This window comes from Canis aureus, chromosome 12 (assembly GCF_053574225.1).
Source record: "Canis aureus isolate CA01 chromosome 12, VMU_Caureus_v.1.0, whole genome shotgun sequence".
NCBI classification, from domain to species: domain Eukaryota; kingdom Metazoa; phylum Chordata; class Mammalia; order Carnivora; family Canidae; genus Canis; species Canis aureus.
The window spans coordinates 32,559,181-32,582,435 of NC_135622.1; the positions used below are offsets into that span (position 1 = coordinate 32,559,181).

At 43.8% G+C, this 23,255-nt stretch overlaps 1 protein-coding gene across 22 annotated transcripts in view; it reads left to right on the forward strand.

Moving 5' to 3' along the window:
- SLC8A1 (solute carrier family 8 member A1) overlaps positions 1 to 23,255 on the forward strand; it is a 385,502-nt gene that overhangs the window by 54,002 nt on the left and 308,245 nt on the right. For 7 of the 22 annotated variants that reach the window (XM_077843484.1, XM_077843486.1, XM_077843493.1 and 4 more), the window contains exons 1-2: positions 1,259 to 1,477; positions 19,873 to 21,704. In XM_077843484.1, the coding sequence (XP_077699610.1) occupies positions 1,409 to 1,477; positions 19,873 to 21,704 (1,901 nt within the window). In that variant the 5' untranslated portion in view covers positions 1,259 to 1,408. Of the gene's footprint in view, positions 1 to 82; positions 380 to 851; positions 1,049 to 1,257; positions 1,478 to 19,869; positions 21,705 to 23,255 lie in introns of those variants that run through there. The other 15 variants (XM_077843485.1, XM_077843488.1, XM_077843494.1 and 12 more) reach the window with 8 other exon arrangements.

Consider the following 23,255-nt stretch of genomic DNA (forward strand, 5'->3'; position numbering starts at 1 on the left):
AATGCTCATCTTTTACTCCCCTGTGTAGCTTAGAAGCCGGCACGGCTTTCGCTTTAAACAGCTCCTTGGTCTTTATTCCCAGGTGAGGAGCCGCAATCTTTGAGGGAAATACCAACACGGAGCCTCTTTCAGGGATCCTGGCTGGGGAATACCTCTCCCCTCACCCCTCACCCCTCACCCCCCACATCCTCATCTGCTTGTGTCAGCAGCTTCTCGCCTCGGTTCTGCTGTGCATGTCTACACGTAGGAAAAACCCAGGGAAGATACAAGAGAAAAATCATTGATCCATCCCCAGGTCCCTTTGCTAAACGGGCGCTTGCTTTAGCAGAGGGCTAGAAAGCGGGGGACCAAAGATCTATCTGGATTAACCATTTCAGAGGTGAGACCCGGGCAGGCAAGTCGGGGTGAGGGTTTTCCGAGGAAGGTTGCCCAGAAAAGTTGCAGCGCGGGTCCGCGCGTGTGACCGATGGGCCGGGTGCCCGAGGGAGCGCTAGCGCGCGGCCGCCACGCACTGCGGGGCCCGGGGCCGGGAGCGAATCGAGAAGCCTTCCCGGCGGCGGAGGCCGGGGGCCGGGGGGTGGAAAGGCTGCCCGCCCGCCCGGGGCTCCAGAAACGCGCCGGCTCCTCTCCCGGGGCGGTCGCCGAGGGTGCGGGGGCCCGGCGGGCGGCGGCGGCGGCGGGGCCGAGCGCGCGTGGGAGCGAGTGCGAGGCTGCGGGCGGCGGGCGGCGGGCGGCGGGCGGCGGGCGGGCGAGTGTGCGCGGGAGGGAGGGGGAGCGCGCGCGCCGCCCGGCCCCGGCCCTCCCAGCCTCCCGGCCTCGGCGCCTGCCTCCCGCCCGCGCGCACCGGCTGCCCGCAGCCGCCGCTGCCGCTCGCGCCGCCGCTGCACGGGGGAGCCTGCCCGCCGCCGCCCGCTTCGTGCTTCCCCCCCCGAGGATGCGAGCGACCTCTTCCCTGAGGCCGGGAGCTATTTAAAAGGAGGGCGTGCGCCGTATCGCCTGCGAGCTGGAGGAGCTGGGGAAGGATCCATCCACACTGCCCCCAAACCAGGTAGGATCGCACGACGGGCAGCGGGAGCGAAGGGGTCGGCTGCCGCCAACTATTTTCCATTTCTTGTTCGTGAGGCTACACTTCCCTCTGCTTTGGCGAAGCACCAGCTGCTAAATTGTGTGTGTGTGTGTGTGTGTGTGTGTGTGCGCGCGCGCGCGCGTGTGTCCCTACACGTTTTCTGGGGTGTCCGCGCTTCTCGGGGAGCGAGACTGCTCGGGCTGGTGCGTCTGGGCGTGAGTGTGCCTGCCTTGCCGGAGCCGGCTGCCGGCCGAGGAAGAAAGGGCTGCTCAGGGAGATGCTGCGCCCTGCACGGCGCTGGGCTCCGGGGCTCCAGGGCGCGAAGAGCTAAGTGCACCCGGAATGCAGCGCTGCTGGGGAGCCGGGCGTCCCCACCCACTGGGCTCGGCTCCGCGGTCATCCCTCCTGCTGGTAATCCCTGGGGTCTCCCCCGAGGCCACGCTCGCGAGTCTCTTTTCCGGCCAGCTCTGGGTGCTCCTTCACCACGGACTGCGGAGAGGAGGGAGTTGTGGCCGGGGCAGGCGGATCAGGCAAGGGGGCGGGGGTGGGGTCGGGGGTGACAGCGGGAGAGGGGGCTGAAGGGTCCCCGTCTCTGGGCACTCCGCAGGGGTGTGCGTTGGGGATTCTGCACGCACGGGCATCTTCCCCCCACGAGATTCAAAGGGAACTTTGCAGCTGCATTATCTGCCTCTGGAGCTTTGCTGGCTCTTGGGGAAATGGTCTGTGTTCTCAGATGTGAGGATATCCTTCTTGGCTCCTCCTTAATGAAGAACAGGGAGGTCTTATGGGTGGACATTCGGCTAAAGAAACCAAATCTGCCCAGCTGATGCTTTTAAAAATACAGTATGTGTGCATCCTGGATTTTAAAAATCCGTCCCCACCCCCCCCCCACCCCCCAGGATTCTGTTGACTATTTGATGAATGACTGGGGCTGGCAATTTGTATTTCCCTCTCCAGACAAAGTGGCAGCGGTTGGGTTGAAAGCAGAGTGATCAAATTTAACAAAGAATTTTTTTTTTTTTTTGGAAGAGAGCAATAGTGCATGGTGTCCGCAGTCATTGGAAATAAAGTCATGCTTTGCACTGGGTATCTGTTTAACCCCCCCTTAGCCTGGCTCCCTTGCTGGCGCTCTGTATCTCTCCTGCTAGTCAGCCACTAGTGGTTGTGACTATAACAATACAAACTTTGTCCTGCTGGAGGTGTAAAGACTAAAAAGAGAAAAAAGGATATCAGTAGGAGGTGTAGTGGAAGAAGCTTTTTAAAAAATGACAGATGTGGTAAAGACAGTGCTGGCATCCAGATCATGGAGGAGCTAGCAGAGTAGGTGGAGATTCTGATCAGATCTGGTTAAAGGCATAGCTTTGAGTATCTCCAAATATGAGCAATTGAACACCCACAATCCAGCATCTCTGTGAAGATTTGCTAAGGGAAATGGGGAAACGGGGAGCAACCAGGAGGGGATTCTGCAAGTATACCTCCCACCCACGCCCCCCTAAACACACACACACACACTCACACACACACACACACACACTTACATGTTTTCTCTTTCTCAAAGCTACTCCTGCAGCAAGTCGGGAAAAGCGGGTGGAAATGTATCTAGATGTTTAATTCATTTCAGATAAGAAAACAAAACCAGAATAAGGGCGATCGCTTTTAGGTTCCTCTTTCAAATCCTGTGTCGTTTGGATTTAGCTCTATGGGTTTTCTAAACTTGCTTAATTGGCTGCTTAGGCTGGTGTGAAAGGAGGAAGGAAGGGAGAGCTAGCTCCATCTTTGGGGCCTCTGAGTGAGAAGGTGGGGGAAGACCCACTCACTTCATCAAGGAGCAAGATGTGTTTTCTTAAATGGTTTTCATTTTACAAATTCCGCCTGCTTGAAGAATTCCATTTGATTCTGGTGGCTATTTTGCTAAGATTTTTCCCACCTACTAAAAAAAAAGAGCCCTGATTTTTTCCCCCTAAAATGGCTATTGTCTTGCATTGAATATGGAATGATTAATTACTAGGGAAATAAGGAACTGGATAGAGGTAAACGATTATTGACTGTTGAGCTATGCAAGGGTTGCAGAGGATGCAAGGGTCCACGACAATCAGACTTAATTTACTCTGTCTTGAAAGCTTAATAAGGCTGAAGAGGAGAGTGATGAATTAAAAGAATATGAAGGCTGTGCTTTGTATCTGTCTGTCTGTCTATATATTTACCCACCTACCTATCCATCTATCTTTCTATTTATTTTATCATGACTATTTAATGATTTCTGCTATATCATTTTGGATTAAGAGCTAGCTAACCATTTTGTTGACCATGAAGGGGAAGAGAGTGATAGCAGTGCTTTCACTGGAAGGAAGATAAGGTGTAGTCAGGACTGTATGCAGAAATTACATTAATTGCTCTTTGAAGCTTACTATGTTTTGAAAAAAAAAAAATTCCAAGAGAGCTTCAGCATTTTGTTAGCAAGCTATATTTAACATGTTTTTTATCAGACAAAAATAGACTTTTATTTATCTTGCAAAGTAAACTCATGGTTTCTTCCCTCTCAGTATTTAATCTGTTTCTTTGAAAAAATAAATAATGATAAAAACTCTGCAGATCCAATGAGGTTGCAGTCCTGCTTTAAAGCAAGTTAAAGCATTCATTTAGGTCATGGATATGTTTCCCCCAAAGTAAGTGCATTTTAGAACTTTGCCATCTGATTTTCGTGTTGCAGTTCAGTGAGAGGAGCCCTTTCTGCATGATGTCTTCAGGTAGAGGGAGCATATCATAAAGGTAGGTAGCAAGCAGTCTACCCCATCAGCATGGAAATAAACCAGGTGCAAGTTGAAATAAAAATTAAATCTGAAATAAGAAGTATACGATTAAAAGAGGGTGGTAGAGCTCTACCTTGTATGTTTTATATTTTTGCAGTGTGGATGTTTGTCATTTTGAACCAAAAATTAAATTGTTGCTTTACATTTGCTGAGAATTTAGGGATCAACGTGTTGCAATCTTTCTCTTCTTGTTGCTCCTTTCATCCCTCCTGCTTTTTTTTTTTCCTCACAAGGGATAGATGTCTCTTGCCAGAACATCTTCTAGTATTGTCCATACCTCATACTTAGAGCCCTCCCTCACCATAACCTATACCAGATAGTCTCCCATCTGATCAAATTCTCCTGCTCCCTCTTGTGGCAAATATTCTCCCTGACTTTCCCTTGATTTAAGAATTACAGCTCACATCACTCACAGCTCCCTTAGCTGTCTATCACTTGGGTTCTAATCCCAGTAATACTTGTGGCTAACCGAGCCAGTGGGTTCCTGAACTACCCGTTTCCCGTTTTCTCTCTGAACAAAGGGATGTCTATCCCCTGGAGACATACTTGAGATTTAGTGGAAGTAAATGTCAGATGCTTTCTGACCCATTGGGATGGAATAGATTTGGGAAATGTGAGCTTTCAGAGTTGGCCTCTGAGATTTTGATTTGGACTCGGAGCTAGTCCGGTGGGGCCTCATTAAATGCAGTGAGATGATTTTCAGTTTTCTTTCTTTCTCTTCCAAAAGATACCTCTTTCCCTGTGTGTCTATGTCTCTCCATCTCTCTTTCTTTCTCTCTCTCTCTCACTGCCTCCCTCCCCAGGCTCTCATGCACAAACACACACACACACACACACACCACAAAATATATTTTATACGACACATATTTTGAAGACTTAAGCTAATTAATAATTAGGTTTTCAGTAAGGTTTGTAAATCAGAAACCTACTTTCTGAACTGGAGACTTGTGGGGTAAACTACTCTCGCTGGCATGTTTTCATCAAGAGCAGCTCAGAATACAAATGAGGAGATCGGGTGCCTTCTTCCAGTGTGTTGGCTCAACTTGGAAGACAGTTGCTTGCAGCCCTCACTGCCTCAAGTGTTTTGTGTAGACTCCTTGCTGACAACTCTGATTGAACTCTAAATGTTTTATATCCACATCTCTGATTGTCCTTTGATCTGCGTAGCGAAGAGAGTATGGTACCTAACAAGATAGACAGAGGTTCAAGAGAATCACAGTTGCTCTTTACCTGAAAAACTTTTTTTTTCTTTTTTAAAGATTTTATTTCTTTATTCATGAGACACACAGAAGAGGCAGAGGGCAGAGGCAGAGGCAGAGGGAGAAGCAGGCTCCCTGCGGGGAGCCTGATGCGGAACTTGATCCCAGGACCCCAGGATCATGCCCTGCACATGATCGCTCAACCACTGAGCCATTCAGGTGCCCCCTCTTTACCTGAAACTTTCTAGCCAATTTCAAGAGGAAGAGGAGGACATAGGGAAAGAGAAAATGAAGGAAATGTGTGTGTGGTCAAAGGCAAGTACATTTTAGGCAGCCGCCTCTAAAGTGATCTGGTGGGGGCGGGGGTGGGCAAAACATCCTTGGATTGGAAGCATTTATCCATTTACCAACATAAGATCAGAAATTCTCACTATTAGACATTCGCTTGAATAAAGTCATTCTATCTGGTAGATCTTTAACAAAATACAATGACACCAGGTAGGAAAGAGCCACCCTGAATTCTTATAAACCACTGACATCTGTTCATTCGTCAACTTGTATTGGTTTATCAGGTCAGCTGACAGAAAAGTCTTGAGGGCCTGAAACACAGGAAGGTACAGGAGAAGTGAAAGTAGTTTGAAACTAGCTTGGTGCCCTGTTTGTGCCCTCAGTGGCTCCTTCTGGTGGGGAAGTGTGAGGGACCTGCCTGCCCAGGAACAGGGCCGCTGTGGGGGAGTAGAGAGTAGCCAGGCAGAGACAACATACACTTCCATGCTGAAATTTTACTTCTGGCACAGCAAAAATATAAAAAATCTGATCCTTTCTGGAAAACTTAGCCTCTTGAATTCCTCTGAGAAGGGGCAAATTATGTTCCCCAGTGTGAATGTTCCCCAATTATATCCCTAAAATCTTGAATGGCTTCTACTATATGTCATCTTGGAATATTCATACCAGTACCCTACAAAACGCACATGCAATGCCAGTTCAGACAAATGGCTGCTTGCGTATACAGTAGACATAGAAAAATAAATTTAAATATTAAAATTCATCTTAATTTTAAAAAAAAGAATCACTTAGGTGTCATTACACGTGAAGTCAAAAATAATTAATAGTTTCTTCATTGGATCTAAAGTGAAATGAAATCAGACAGCCAAGAGGGTGATTCAGCAATTTACTCCAGCCCAACCGTGACATTTATTGAGCACTAACTGTATGCAAGGCACTGTGCTGGGCTTTTCAGACAATGCAGATGATGAAGAGGAGTTATTTGACAGCTCCTGAGTGCTCATTGTATGCCCAGGGCCAATCTAGGCACTCTGAATGTGTTTTCTCATTTAATGCTCATAAGTGCCCTGCAAGGAAGCATCCTTATTATGATTTAAAGATGAAGACAGTGGCTCAGTTAAATAACTTATTCGAGAGTTAATAGGTGATAGTACCAGTTTTTGATGCTGTTCACAAGCTACTTTCATTGTGCCACGTTCTCTATTCTTCAGGATGTCATGGTCTAGAACACCTAAATGCTGGGCCAATGGAGAAATATTGCTACAATTGTCTAATGAGCAAAATGCTGTAGAGTTGAAAGGAAGAAGAGAATATTGGAAGAGACTTCATGGAGGAGGCATTTTAGTTCATTTTTAAAGAGTGAAAAGGGCTTCTGAAATAAATAAAGCCCTGGATGGCACAGTTGTTAAGCATTCGACTCTTGGTTTCAGCTCAGGTCATGATCTCAGGGTCCTGGGACAGAGCCCCGCGTTCAACCCCGAGTGGGGCTTCATGCTCAGAATCTGCTTGAGTCTCTCTTCTGCCCCTCCCCACCATGCACACACATGCACTGTCTCTCTCAAAAATAAATAAAATAACATAAATACAGCCTAGCCATTTTTGAAACATGTAAACCAGACCCAGCTAATTTATGCCAAGCACAACCCTGGGGCAATGTTAGGGCCATTTCTAGACTTTTAAAATCAGCTGTGTGTCCCAGTCAGAACCATGCCATGGGAACAGTGGATCTGGAACAAATGATAGCATAAGCCACTGCACATGTGTATTTTACAAAATTCAGGATGAATTTCCAGCATGGCCTTTATTTATTTATTTATTTTTTTTTATTTATGACAGTCACACAGAGAGAGAGAGAGAGAGAGAGGCAGAGACACAGGCAGAGGGAGAAGCAGGCTCCATGCACCGGGAGCCTGACGTGGGATTCGATCCCGGGTCTCCAGGATCGCGCCCTGGGCCAAAGGCAGGCGCCAAACCGCTGCGCCACCCAGGGATCCCCAGCATGGCCTTTAAAGAGAGACACTGTAAGAGTCTGAGAGGTCAGACAAAGGATAGACCACTCTTAAATTTGATGGTTATGTTTTCTGGGCTGTTACAGGTTGTTTTTGTTCCGCTCCCCCTCCTCTTTTTTTTTTTTTTTTTTTTTTTTGGCACTGAATGGCTCTGGTGCTTTCTCTCTTGAGCTTCTTGAACTTTGAACTTTTCCTGCTCCTCATAAAGCACAGGACCCAGGGCCAGCTGTGGCTCTGCCCTGCTCGATATATAGCACCTAGTCCTAACAGCAAGTTTAGAGAATTCAACTGCTTACCCTTCCCACAAACCTAAACTTCCTGCATAGACCATGGTAGAGCCTCTAAAGTGAACGGCATCCGGCAGGAGTGAAAGGATAGAGTTTGGGGAGGTGCTAAGTCATATCAAATGCCTCTCAGAAGTTCCAAGCCACTCTTCCAAAATAATCCACCTGCCAGATGTTGGGGGATGGGAGCTCCCTGAAGCTGAAATTTATGAATTGGTGCTGGGCAGAGTTGATGGCTCTTTTTCCCCTACCTCCTCATTGCCTCTTCTCTCCTGGTCCTGCAACTGTTAACAGCCCCTTTTAGGATTAGCTTCTCCTTCTTCGTGCTCTTGCTGCTTAGAACCACAGCTTTCTCTAGAAGGGATCACAGCAGAGATCAAACGGTTCTTTTTAAACAAATGAGCAAATGAAGGTCATAGAAAGTAAATGACTTTTGAGAGGGAAATAGGAGCAGATTGAATTCATATCTAGGGCTCTGAGGCCATGTCACCAAAGTCACATCTTCCTTTTTTGTCTGATCCTGTAGAAGGCCTCCAGAAATGTATCTGTGATTTCTGGCCTCAGGAGTCCCTGGATGTCTCTTAATGATTCCCCAAGGTAGAAAGACAATGATGACTTTTCCTTCTAGGTTGAGGGTATTGACCAACAGAATGAGGAACCCTAGAATAGTCAGGCTAAAGTTCTCTCAGGTCAATAGGCATATCATGACAGTCATAATATTTATTTGAATTCAACAAATGGTATATCTAACATCATGCTAGGTGCTTCCCTCTGCTTCATTCTGCTCATCTATCAAATGGAAATGATAACGGTAAGAAGCCATCTGGGGTTTTTGTGAGGCATAATACATTAATACTTGTAAAACATTGGGAAGGGTTTCTGGCATGTGAGTGCTCAGTAAAGATTTGCTCTTATTCCTTGAGATGAATAGTGAGTCTCTGTCTCTGCCTGTGTGCCTTTACATGTACATGCTGATTGTGGGAGGTTGCCATGGAGAGGAGGAAGATAAGGACATACATAATGACATATACCACAGGTCACAAAACTGTTTTTCAAATGGCCACATAGTAAACATTTTTGGCTTTGTGGACCACAGCGCCTGTCACAATTATTCGACACTGCTGTTGTAGCATGAAAGCATCCATTGACAATACTTAAATGAATGGGCATGCTGTGTGCCCTAAGATATTATTTATTGACACTGAAATTTGAACATCCTATAATTTTCACATCATGACACATTCTTTTTTTGTTGCTTTAGTTATTTAAAAAAGTAAAAAAAAAAATTTAATGAAATGGGCCCCATAAAAATATGCGGCAGGCTACATTTGACCTGTTGACTGTAGTTTGCCAACTCCCGACACACTGCTAGATTGTGAGAGATGCAAAGGCAAAATCAGTGAGCTTGAAGAATCCTAGCAGTTGGGGTTGGTGTCCTGCGAAGAGAGGTGGCCTAGAATCTAAGACCTTGTGTTAGAGCCAAACTCTGTCAAATTTGAGATGTGTGGCTTTGAAAAAGTCTTAAATTATCGTGGCCTGAGTTTTCGTGTTGGGGAAAGGGGGTAGAGGCAAAGTTAGATGGCTGTCAGGGGCCTTCCTGGTAATAAAAACAGTTTTATAAAGAGAAATTGGAAATTTAAGATGGATCATGGAAGGCAGGTAGAAAAGCATGAGAAAGGAAAACATGGTGCATATTTGGGTAATTTTTATTTAGTAGCTTAGTTGACTACCAGGAACAGTAACCCTGGCAACATAGACATGTGCTGTATTATGATGATGACCTTGAATGTCAAAGCAAGGGATTAGGGTATCACAGTTTCCTCTTGTTAGCAAAATTCCCCAGTTTTACAGGTTAGTCTGAGAAAGGGCAAATGCCATGTCCAGTGCCACAGGAAATCAAAACCATCATGAAACAGTTTTTATAGTGTCTGTATATTTGTGATGCAATGGTCTTGTAAAGGTTTTTACTGAAAAACTACCATTAGCCAGTCTTTCTTACTGACAATAAATTATTAATAATAATAAAAAAAAATGGTCCTGGAGAACTGAGACCAGCACTCATTTCTTTTGGCTCCCAGACCAATGATCCTTTTCCCCACCTCATTGCCCCCAGCAGAGTGGTACAATGAAATTAACTGCAATTACGTGATTGTGACCTCAGAGGGGCAAGTCAAAAAAATTACAGAAGCCATTTTGACTGTTTTCCTTTTTTAAGATTTATTTATTTATTTATTTATTTGAGAAAGAGAGCACACAAGAGCTTGCATAAGCAGGGGGAGGAGCAGAGAGAGAGAGAGGGAGAGAGAGAGTTTTAAGCTGACTCCACGCTGAGAAAGGAGCCTGTTGTGAGGCTGGATCCCACAACCCTGAGATCATGACCTAAGCGGAAATCAAGAGTCGGGAACCAATTGAGCCACCCAGGTGCTCCTCCCCCTGGTTTTGGCTTTGAGTATTTTCTAAACATGATCTCATCTCCCAGCATATCTTAGAAGGTCTGTGAGTATCACCATTACACAGAAAGTGAATTGCAAAAAGTTTAACCCAAGACCTGGCAACCCAACCATCTTTTGCCTGGCTTCCTGCTGACTATCTTAATTTTTAGCTCACATGTTATTTCTTTAAGCAAAGCTTTCCCTAATACCCTAGGAGGTCAGGTCCTCCATTAGTTACTCTTGTAGGGCAGTGTTTTGCCTTTACAACATTTATTAGAGTTAATAATTATGTTTCTTTTCGAAATAATTTAAATTAACGCCTGTCATCTGTCTTCCCTGCTGCATAATACATTCCAGAAGGGGAGAGATTTGTCTGTTTACTTCATGGCTCTAGCCCCAGTGCCTCTCCCACTCCAGACATGTAATAGACATTTAGGGTTTGTTGAATGAATGAGTGAATGAATGTTCTTGCATAAGTCATTGATACTGATGAAAACATTTCTTGCTTAAAAGGCAGAAGTTACTCTCTTCACTTGCTAATTAAATAATCAGATGATTGGCATTTCTTCTTCCACTGACTTTTTTTTCTCCAATCTTCTCCACTGGCTTTTCTCCAGTCCTGGCCTATCACAAGAAAACCATAACATAATGGTCTTGGCATAGTTACTAACATTAAAACCGTAACCCTTCAGCCAATATTTAAACAATTCTTCAAATATACGTGTAAAGGGATTGGTGTAAAGGACATATTCACTAGATGCTTTATCTCATGGAGAAACTGTGTGTTTCATAAACTCTGCTCAGGGATTTGTGTAAAAGTTTCATGTTTTCCCATAAGCTATTCAATTTATTCCTCTAAATACTAAAATTTGGCTACTTCCTTTGTAAGCTGCTTCCATTTTAAAAACTTTACTTGGGGGATCCCTGGGTGGCTCAGCGGTTTAGCACCTGCCTTTGGCCCAGGGCGCGATCCTGGAGTCCCAGGATCAAGTCCCATGTCGGGCTCCCTGCATAGAGCCTGCTTCTCCCTCTGCCTGTGTCTCTCTGCCTCTCTCTCCCTCTCTCTCTCTCTCTCTCTATGTCTATCATGAATAAATAAATAAAATCTTTAAAAAAAAAAAACTTTACTTGTTCTATGTACATATACACCTGGTTTTAAAGCCATGTCACTGTGTAGATTGTCAGAAACTTTAGAAAATTGTAGCACAAAAAAAAAAAAAAAAGGAAATTGTAGCACAGAATATTGATGAAGGGTCACCATTACATGAGCATCTATCAACTCGAGTTTTAAAAAATATTTCTTGGGTTCCAGGTGGCTCAGTGGTTGAGCGTCTGCCTTTGGCTCAGGGCATGATCCCAGGGTCCTGGGATTGAATTTCACATTGGACTCCCCATAGGGAGCCTGCTTCTCCCTTTGCCTCTCTCTATGTGTCTCTCATAAGTAAATAAGTAAAAAATCTTTTAAAAAATAAAAATATTTCTTTTTACTTCCTTCTTCTGCTTTTCTTAAGAGCATCTTATTCTTTTAAGGACTGTGATTTAACACTATGCAGGAAAATTTAAAAGACTCAAACTTCAAGTTGATAGGGTTCCATCTCTTGAAAAGCAATCTACTTGAAGATGAAGTTTAATGACTCAGGGAAAAAGCTGATGAAATTCACCAGCCTCTGCTCACATAACCAGCATTTTCCTTGGTAAAAAAAGATTAAAAAAAAAACAAAAACATGCTGGATGTTCCTATCACATAGGTTGAAATTAGATTCTGTATTAAACAGCCCTAGTCCCAAGAGGCAGACTAGAATGCAAAAGCGACAACAAAATTTACCCTTGAGCTGAGGTAAAGAGAGGGAAGGGTGATGCACGTAAAGACCCTATAATTTCAAAAGCACAACTTTCCACACCACCCAAGGATTCAGGTTTGGGGTTTCTATTTCTACATATTGTCTACTCTATTCAGGACTTGTGCATGGAACTTGGATGGAAGGTCTCCAAAGGCTTCCATTTATCCTGGATCTTTGTCACATGTTGGTGTAGTGTCCTAGCAATCCTTAGATGTTTCTATTTAAAGACAGCAGAACTAACCCTTGGCAAATTTTTTTTTTGTCTGTTTGCTTGTTTACATTTTTTTCCTTTTTTAAATAATAAATTTATTTTTTATTAGTGTTCAATTTGCCAAACCCTTGGCAAAATTATGAAGTAGATATAAGTTACTCCCGATGCTTTAACCTCCTCTTTGGGGGCCCATGAGATCTCCTATCTTCTCCATTGTCCAGATCTCTTCTGCTTCCCCCTTGATTCACTAAGGGGTTCTATATTTTGATGCTATCTGCAGTCCTAATCTGTGAGAAAGAAAGCTCTTTTGATCTGTTATTTCACATCAACATTTTACTGATATTGCAAGAAACACTATCCTCTAATTTTTAGGCACTGCTATCCAGTACCTCACCTAAGTGCTTTGCTCTGCAATCTGTGTTTGCTCAGAAGACTCCCTGCTGGTTCTACTCCCTACCTAGTTCTGCCCTTTATGCCGGTGCCCTAAGGGGTGGTGCCAAGACTGCCTCTATCAAATCAGCTGGGTGCTTGCTAAAGTTCAAATTTGGGTTTTCTCTTTAGAGATACTGTACATCTGGTGATGGCACCCAGTTATCTGGATATTAATGAATTTCCCAAGTGTTTTGTAGGTGAACTTAAATGGAAGCAGCAGCGCTCTATGCCTTATGCACACCATTCTTTCCTTCTAGAATGTCCTCTCTTTCTAGCTAACTGTTTGAGTTGCTTGAAGACTGTCAGTTCATCTGGTGCAGGTGCAATTATCTCTGTAATCCCCATAGTGCTGGCTTTGGTGCTTTGCACATATACACACACAGTGCATGCTCAATGAATAAATGACTGGTCCACTCTCTAGAGCCAGAAATACAGAGAGGGCTGTGCTTCACTCAGAAACACATTTCTTAAGGTGAAACGTCAACAAGCTAGTGTGGAAAATATTTTTAGGTAGTAAATCGTTTTCGGTGACCCAGATATAAAGGCACGCATATGACCTCATTTTTTGCTACCAGTGTGTAAGGTTGGACATCAGAGGCTGCTCTTTCTCTTCAGGGTGGATGGTGAACAAATTATTATCTGAAATAGTTATTGTTGTCCATCATGAGGCCTCTGAAAGATTTGCAGGGTACAATCAAGGTGCTCCAAGGCCTTGCTTCCAGGAGTTCACTACGCTTAGAAACCTTAGGTGGTGGAACAGTAGGCTGAGCAATCTGCGGTTTCTAGAAACCTGGTTGTATTAATCCAGGAGCTCAGGTGCATTAACCTGGGAACGAGGCAGTCTGCTCTGAGGGTGTCAAGGTGCATCCATGATCTATCTCACTGTCTGAATGCCTGGAAAGCCTCTCCTTTACTGTGATTCTCTAGTAATGAATCTTTCTGTTCCAGAAAGGAGATTCACACTTGACTTTTGTAATACCTCTGTAGAATGTGAGCTTCTTGGAGGATATTATCTTATTCATCTTTTTAACACAATATCTGGCATATGGGAGTGGCTAAGAAAAGCTTGGCAGACAAAACCATGAATGAATGTGTTGTTTTCCTGTAGCTTTGGATTACCTACTGGTTTAAAAATTAAAATAAAATAGAATAAAATAAAAAGTATTGGCCCTAGGACAGCAAATTTGTGAGCTGCATTGAAATTCTTGAGAAAATACTGGTTTATTGTTATTAAAGTATTAACTTGTTGTGCTAAAATTCAGTGTCATTCTCCCCAGCTCCACCCATCTTGTATTTTAGTTTTGCCTGCTCACTGCTAGGATTTCTTTCTCTATTTTCTTTTTCTCCTGACCAAATGGAAAAACCTTGAGATTATTACATGGCTTTGGCGTGATTTCAGACCTCAGATTTTAGCTGATGATCCCCCAAATGGATCATCTTTCCCTCGCTACGTGAGGAGTAAGAAGGCTTACAAAGCCCTTACTCCAGGGGGTGGGGAGGGACGAGACAGGAGAGGCAAGCATGAAGGCTCTTGTTAAGATAGTGCAAACAACGACATACATTTATTCAGGGGGAAAGGAGGGCAGCATGGAAATGTTATTCCGCACTAAGTAGGGAGTTCTTTGCTAACCAGAGAACAGTACTGTTCACCTAGGTAGTGAAACCAAACAAAAAATGCTGCCATTTTGGAAAGAAAGCACGATGGTATAATTAAGACAAAGTGCCTGGATTAAAATCCCAGTTCACTTATGTTTGAACAACTTCAGCTAGTTTACTTTTACAAATCATTTATTTTTCTCATTTGTAAAATGAGAATAATACCTCCTTGCAATATTGTCAGAAAGGTCAGGGACAGTGAATGCAAAGCAGTCAGTAAAGCACCTGGGACAAAGCATGTGCTCAGTCAGTGGTTTTGGTCATTATTGTCAGAATTTGGCATTTATGACAGTAAGGGGGGCCCTTACTCCACCCTTGGCACTGGCAAAATGAATCCAAGGACGGTCCTGGCCCAAGATTAGCAGAGCAGCTTCCCTTTGAATTCCTCTCTATTTATTTAGTATTGAAAGACTCTCTTTATTCTCCGGCTTTCTTTCTCTTATATTTCCATGCCAGTGTGCAGAGTTAATTTATTTAAATTTAAATTCTTGATGCACTTTCCCTTTTATGAGGCATCTGTAATGGAGCTGATTTTTGGTTGGTGCTTGACCAGATGTCTTTTTATTGTTCTGAAAGGAGAAGAGATGCTTAATTGAGGATGTCCAAAATATCAGGACCCTCTCAACAGAGCAGATGAACTTGGCATTACAAAAGAAATCAGCCAGCCAGGGCTCATGTAGGAAGACCCATCCCCAGGTGCCGGGGAAAGTGTCAGAGCCCCAGTTCCTCTATGCTGGAGGCCAGTTCTTCCAGCCTGAGGTTCTCTGCCTATGAGCCTGTATCACATTTCCTCTCCTCCACCCAATACTGATATTGGCTTTTCAGTGTAGTGTGATATTGGCCTCTGCTCATTTTAGGGGCATCCGCTTCACACAGGGCACATTTTTAAATGCAAATGCCTAGTCAGAGCTCCCAGATTCTGATTTACCTTCAGAGATTTGGTGAATCAGCACATGACCCCATGAGGACTATTTTATTCATTCAATAAGCAGGTGCCACGTATCTTTTATGTGCCAGATTCTGCTCTAGGAACTGGAGATCCATCAATGAACAAGAGAGACAAAAATCTCCACCTATACAGAGTTTATGTCTATCAGAGAAAGAAAGGCAATAAATAGAACCATTACATAAATTATATTAACACATAAACAGTAATAAGTTCTACATAGAAACACAAAGTAGGAGAAAGGGCCATGGATGACATCTCATGACTTTTCAATAACTTCTTCGCTATTTTAAATCTGAAACTCACCTTTCTGCTTTTGGCCACATTGCCTGACCATTACCCGAGGGGCTTCCTTTGATGAATGAGGTGACTGTTTTCTGACGTGGCACAGGATTCTCTGACTGTAGTCTCATACGTTCAACCGGTGTGAGCCCCTTATATGACCTCTCTCTGCCTGTACTCTAGAGGACCTGTCCCAATTTACTAAGTAACAAAGAGGAAATGCTCTCTTTGAGAAGAAAAAAGAAAAAGGTGATAGCAGAGAGTCAACATGGAGACAGAGCTCCCTAGTAACGTGTAGTCGTGGTCGGTTGGCCTGAGGTTGGGTGGTATCAGGGCGGTAATTTGCCCCCTAGATGGAAGGTCAGATAAGGAAAGTCGTCTTCTGGCATCATCTCTTTGTCTAAAAGCATTTGAAAGTGCTTGTCTCAGGAGTGGATGAGAACTTATGGTTGCTTTAAAGTTGCCTTAGAAACAGATTAATTGCTTGGCTTTGATGCTTTCAGTCAGCAAGAATTACATTGAAGGGAATTCCAGGTCCTGATGAGTCAAGGAGTTCCTCTGAATAACCTCAGCTGCCAATCAGTAGAATGAGATTATGCTACCTTGTGCGCTGGACTGACAGGAATGCCAAACGGATTTTTTCTCTCCAAGTCAGGTCCTCCTTGGTGGTCAAAACTGGCTGTGGCTTCCCACAAGGAACCCAGAGCTCTGCTGCCTGACTACTCTTTAGGACTCCCTCTGCAGTGAGGGCTCTTCCTCACTCTTTATGGAGGCAGTTTGATAAAAATCTGTCTTGCAGGTGTATGGTTCATTCCTTTGACCTCTCCTTTCAATGCTGGGGTCTGGGCTTTTTCAGATGGATATCTTTTCACCCTGCCTCATCAATGCCATTCACAACTGTAATCTCTAGGTGCTGGGGTTGTCTGTTTGTTTCAAAATAAATAGTGAGCAGAAGACAATCTGGGTATTCTTAATACTGTGCTGAAAGCTCATTTGGATGATGTAATGGATGTTGCTAAGCAAGAACTGGCCCGAGATGTGAGAATTGATTTGAAGGCACCATGAAAACCAGCCTACCCCTTGTTACAGGGTACAGTAGATCAGGGCAGAATGTGAAAAAGCCAAGTGGATGAGGATCCCTGGGTGGCTCAGTGGTTTAGCACCTGCCTTTGGCCCAGGGCATGATCCTGCAGTCCCGGGATCGAGTCCCGCGTCAGGCTCCCGGTATGGAGCCTGCTTCTCCCTCTGCATCTCTCTCTCTCTCTTTCTCTCTATCATGAATTTAAAAAAAAAAAAAAGCCACATGACAGAACAACATATTAACAGCCAGCCTCTATTTCCTGCTTAATTTTATGGAAATATAGTTTTGAGGAGACAGTGCAGAGGGCCAGGTGGATCTGCTTAAATCTGATGATAGAGAAAAGGTCCTGAAACCAAAGAATGAAGAAGGAACTCTCATTCAGATGTTATCTGTTCCACATCCTCCCAAACAGTTGAATTTGGTATTAATTTAATAGAGAAAGAAACTGAAGTCCAGAGAGTTCATTCTAGTTGCTCCATTGCCAAAAATCTGTATCAGTGTTTTATGTCCACTGATCTCACAAATTGTAATATTACCACCTTTTGAATGTAATTGTGATGTTTTGGAGTTAACCTCACAAACCTTTCCCTTTGTTTTTTTTCTCTGATAGAAATTTTTAGAGATGCATCCTTTCTTAAACATATGTGCCCTTTTGGCTAAGAACAACTGTGAGATATGGGTCAGAGCAAGGCTTTTTTTTTTTTTTGGCTGATTTAAGAGATTTCCCTGAGAGTATGTCAGGGAGAGGTGGCAGGTGATTGCTAAAAAAACTGTCAGGTGAAGGGCAACCATCTCTAGGAACGTGCCAGCTCACATATTACATCACAGCTGTCAATGCTTGTCTATTTGAGTCTCTAATCCATAAGATAAAAGCTAGCCTGTGGGAAACTTTCCATGGGACTTTTGCTACTGACCCTCCTAACTCTGTGTGGAAGCCACGATTCTTGGTTTCCTACTTCATTTAGGATTATGCTCCAGTTTCACCTTATCAGAGAGGCCTTCCTTAACCATCCAGTATAAAATCATGCATGCCACGTGTGTACACGCACAGACTCTCTGTCTTACTTACATTACTTTCTGCCCCCACCCCTCTAGCACTTTTTAATATCTGAAATTTATACTTATTTGTTTGTTTCCTCCCCAATAGAATATATGGTCTGCAAGGACAGGACTGTGGTTTTTGTTTGTTTTATTTATTTATTTATTTTTTAAAGATTTTATTTATTTATTCATGAGAGACACAGAGAGAGAGGCAGAGACACAGGCAGAGGGAGAAGCCGGCTCCATGCAGGGAGCCCGACATGTGGACTCCAGGATCACGCCCTGGGCAGAAGGCGGCACTAAACCGCTGAGCCACTGGAGCTGCCCTTTTTGTTTGTTTTAATTCTTTGATGCACAATTAGGACTTAGAAGAGAGCTAGCAGGTGGTCCTAAAACATGTAGTTAGGTGGCACTTATAAATATTTGTGGAATAAATGGCTGCATCATAGAATTAGAACTAGCTCTTCCATGAGTCTTGGAGGTTGCTTCAGTGTCTCCTTGTTTTAAGCGGTGATCTCACCTAAGCCCTGTAATGATTGAATCGGTAGAATCACTGACCATGAACCTTGCATATTTTGAAGATACACTCTTTGTATTTCTCAGCCTTTTATGTGGAATGTCATTCTCCCCTCACAACCCTCTGCTGTGTGTTAGTTTGGGAAAAATGTCAATGCTTATCTCCCAATAGTGATGAGATAAAGGGGGCTTTAGGTTATAGTGGGCTCTTTGAGGTCTGCCAGAATGTGCTGGGCCAGGGGGTTCTCCTGGGCCCTGGTGAATTTCCACTCTATGCCATCAGCCGCAAACATGGGCCGGAGAATGCAGGTGAATGTGTGGGTGGCTCTGAGACTGCCCCAGACAATGGAAGGCTCCCTTCTAGCTCCATTGTTCACGTTTTATCAGGCCGCAAGGCTATGTTCTGACTCAGGGCCTCTTCTTGCCACCACTTTAGCTGATGTCATAACTGGCCTTCCAGGCCAGAGTCACCCTGACGTGGAGAAGACCCTCCTGTACGTCAGCACCTTACCAAGCCTGAGAGGCAGAAGAGATGTACGGTCTGAGTGGAGTTTTGCCCAAGCTGGTGGGTGAATGTAGAGCCATGGTTTTTCAGTCCCCCACTTTGCTTTGTTTACCAAGCTTTGTGTGGCTCAGTGACTCTGTTTCGGTATCTCTAATTGCCCACAGCCCTTCATCATATGGATACTTTGTGGTCACTGCTGTCCTGCCACATGAGCTGATGCGGATGAAATTATTGCTCCTGTATTTTTTAGTCACTTGAACCCTCTGTAGAACTAATAAGTGTTTTAGAATGACCATGGAAAGGATGACATCAACACTGAGAAGGAACATTTTACGGCTGGTGAAGCTGATTTCACAGCCTGCCGGACAAGAGTCTTAACACACAACTAGACCCGGGCTTTGTTTCCCATCCTGCTGTGGACAGCCTGCAGACTCTACAGCGAGATCTGTACCCAGATGCGAAGAGCTGTGCTTCAGCAACCAGAGGCCCAGCTGCTAACCTATCAGGAGTACGGGGCTTGCTGAAAATCAGGAGGAAATGTGCTCTCATCAAATTATTCTTTTAAAAACTGTACTTAATGTGTGTAAAGATTGCATTACAGCAGACTCCCCCCCCTCCCGCCCCCAAGTACAACTACAATTGACTTTGCAGAGATGTTTGTAGGTATCTCTGTGTTTCCAAGGAAGTTTGGAGCAATAGGGTGTGATTTCAAAACATGCAGTATAAGGTCTGCTCCAGAGTTTAAGATCATCAAGAGGTCTTGTGTTGGTTAAGATTTTAAGGTCTGAACTTTAAAGCATCGATCTTAATAAAGGGGTTTTGGTAATTTAACAGTTTCTGGGAGGTGATTGTACTGATCAAAATGTAAAAGAAAATCTGTATTAGCAACAAGGAGAAGATTATTTGATGCATCAGAAGGGTTTTTTTTTTTTTCCTTATTGGCTCTTAGAATCCATAACTATATATTTAACAAGACAAGGCTATAATTGAACTTTTCATTTCCAGTAAGTCAATTGTGTACATTTCTCAGTGAATGGAGATTACATGTACAAAACCGACAAGCGGAGAGATTGAGTTGTACATTTTGCAAAGGATTGCTTAATCACCTATGGATACTTGGAATAATGACTCACCATAGATGTTATGGTAGTCAAATATAAGCAAATCATTGGCAAAAGTAAAAAAAAAAAAAAAAGTAATTGGTCATGCTTTGGATCTGGTTCTGATGATGTGATTTTTTTCCCCCACCCTCCCTCCATCTTATTTTTACCAGTAGGTTGGGACACTTGGAGGTCTACCATTGTACAACATGCTGCAGTTAAGACTATTACCTACCTTTTCAATGGGATGTCATCTGTTAGCCGTTGTGGCTCTCTTATTTTCCCACGTGGACCTTATAAGTGCAGAGACAGAAATGGAAGGAGAAGGCAATGAAACCGGCGAGTGTACTGGCTCATATTATTGTAAGAAGGGGGTGATTTTACCCATTTGGGAGCCCCAAGACCCTTCCTTTGGAGACAAAATTGCCAGAGCTACTGTGTATTTTGTGGCCATGGTCTACATGTTTCTCGGAGTCTCTATCATTGCTGACCGGTTCATGTCCTCTATAGAAGTCATCACATCTCAAGAAAAAGAAATAACCATAAAGAAACCCAATGGAGAGACCACCAAGACCACTGTGAGGATCTGGAATGAGACTGTTTCCAATCTAACCTTGATGGCCCTGGGATCTTCTGCTCCAGAGATTCTCCTTTCAGTAATTGAAGTATGTGGCCATAACTTCACTGCAGGAGACCTAGGTCCCAGCACCATTGTGGGAAGTGCTGCATTCAACATGTTCATCATCATAGCGCTTTGTGTTTATGTGGTCCCAGATGGAGAGACAAGGAAGATTAAGCATTTGCGTGTGTTCTTCGTGACAGCAGCCTGGAGCATCTTTGCCTATACGTGGCTTTACATTATTTTGTCTGTCATCTCTCCTGGGGTCGTGGAAGTCTGGGAAGGTTTGCTTACTTTCTTCTTCTTTCCTATCTGTGTTGTGTTCGCTTGGGTGGCAGATAGGAGGCTGCTGTTTTACAAGTATGTCTACAAGAGGTATCGGGCCGGCAAGCAGAGGGGAATGATCATCGAGCACGAAGGAGACAGGCCATCTTCCAAGACTGAAATTGAAATGGATGGGAAAGTGGTCAATTCCCACGTTGACAATTTCTTAGATGGTGCTCTGGTTCTGGAGGTCGATGAGAGGGACCAAGATGATGAAGAGGCGAGGCGAGAAATGGCTAGGATTCTGAAGGAGCTCAAGCAGAAGCATCCGGAGAAAGAAATAGAGCAATTGATTGAATTAGCTAACTACCAAGTCCTAAGTCAGCAGCAGAAAAGCCGAGCATTTTACCGCATCCAAGCTACTCGCCTGATGACTGGAGCTGGCAACATTTTAAAGAGGCACGCAGCTGACCAGGCAAGGAAGGCTGTCAGCATGCATGAGGTCAACACTGAAGTGGCTGAAAATGACCCCGTGAGTAAGATCTTCTTTGAACAAGGGACCTATCAGTGTCTGGAGAACTGTGGGACTGTAGCCCTGACCATTATCCGCAGAGGTGGCGATTTGACTAACACTGTGTTTGTTGACTTCAGAACAGAGGATGGCACGGCCAACGCTGGCTCTGATTATGAATTTACTGAAGGAACTGTGGTCTTTAAGCCAGGTGAGACCCAGAAGGAAATCAGAGTTGGCATCATCGATGATGACATCTTTGAGGAGGATGAGAATTTCCTTGTGCACTTGAGCAATGTTAAAGTATCTTCTGAGGCCTCAGAAGACGGCATCCTGGAAGCCAATCATGTTTCTGCGCTCGCTTGCCTGGGATCTCCCTCCACCGCCACCGTGACGATTTTTGACGATGACCACGCTGGCATCTTTACTTTTGAGGAGCCCGTGACTCACGTGAGTGAGAGCATTGGCATTATGGAGGTGAAGGTATTGCGAACATCTGGAGCTCGAGGAAATGTTATCGTTCCCTATAAAACCATCGAAGGGACTGCCAGAGGTGGAGGGGAGGACTTTGAGGACACTTGTGGAGAGCTCGAATTCCAGAACGATGAAATTGTGTAAGTTCCTTTTTGATACGTAAGCCTGGGGTCGAGTGCGTTTGTGGATGTGAGAGTGCATGTAATTTTTTTTTTTTTAAGCTAAATGGTACACAAGGAATGGAATGTGTAGTACGCAAGACCACTTCAAAACTGTCGGTGCTCCCTGCTTTCAATCTGCTCTATACAGAGATCTTAAATGGGTTTTATTTTTTTACTTTCCTACTTGTGCGTATTTTAAGTACACTGTTGCAATTATGACAGAATGAGTTTTGTGACAGTTTATCAAACTGCTTATGATGGGTTGGAAATTTTGTATTCTATTTTGAATCACATCATAGACACACAGAAAGGGAATATTTACTTACTTATTTATCAAAAGTGAATGTTTAGATCATCACATCAAGTCCCTAATTTTATTACTGAGTACAAATTGGGAAAGCCCAAAAAGGAAACACCTTTAAAAAGAATTTCCTGGCTACCAAGGCTGGCTGGAACATTTTTTTGCTGCTTTTATCTGATCCTGTGTTTTTGCAATAATATAAGGTAATGTTTCTGCTTACATGCTCATTTTAATTATGACTTAATGACCAGACCTGCTTTTTTAATTTTTATTTGGTTTTATGCCAATGTGGGAAAAGTCACATAGCTCTTACGTAGTTCTAGCCTGATTTTTCTTTTTATGATTAAGTAAATGCTTTTACCCTACTGATATAGTGACGGGGAGAGAAGAAGATTCTGTCCAAGCATCCTAGTTGACAGGGAACAGGTCAGAGAAACAAAACTGGGAACAATTTACTCTTCCTGTTGGCACTTTACAATGACACTTGCCAATTTGTAACACCAAGTGCCTGGTTGTACAATGATTCTGCCATTGACAGCTGCTGTTTAGAGCTGTTCTTCCTTCCTTGCCTGGGAAGGGGCATTACACTCATCAAATGCAAAGCAGAAGTCTGACTCAATGAGCAGTGTCCAAACTGGAAGGAAGGAAGGAAGGAAGGAAGGAAGGAAGGAAGGAAGGAAGGAGGAAGGAAGGAAGGAAGGAAGGAAGGAAGGAAGGAAGGAAGGAAGGAAGGAAGGAGAAGGAAGGAAACAGAGAAGGAAGGACAGAAGGAAGGAAGGAAGAAAGGAAAGAAAGAAAGTATAATATCTGTAATACATAAAAGGACATTAAAATGAATGCTTATATTGGTTGAATCATTGGCAACTTAGGGATTTCCAGGAAAAAAAAAACATGCAGTTTGTTCTAAAAATGGTTAACTCTTGTGTAAACATTATGTGTTATGTCAAATGCCAAGTACCTTTTTCCCTAAATGAAAGAGTAGAGGGGGGCAGGGCAAATGGGCAGAAGGAAGAGATTTTCCTGCAGAAACCTTCCAGTGTCTTTACCTCTCTTTGATGTTATATTATAGAGATGAGCAGTTACAGTGGAGTATCAGGATGAAATCAAGCAAAGCAGAGATTATAATATCCACCTTCAGATGTATGGGGGGTAACTTTGGATGAATATCTAGTTTATGTTGGTTCTTATGTTGTTAATGTTCCAAGCATTGAGGTGTGTTTTGTTGGATG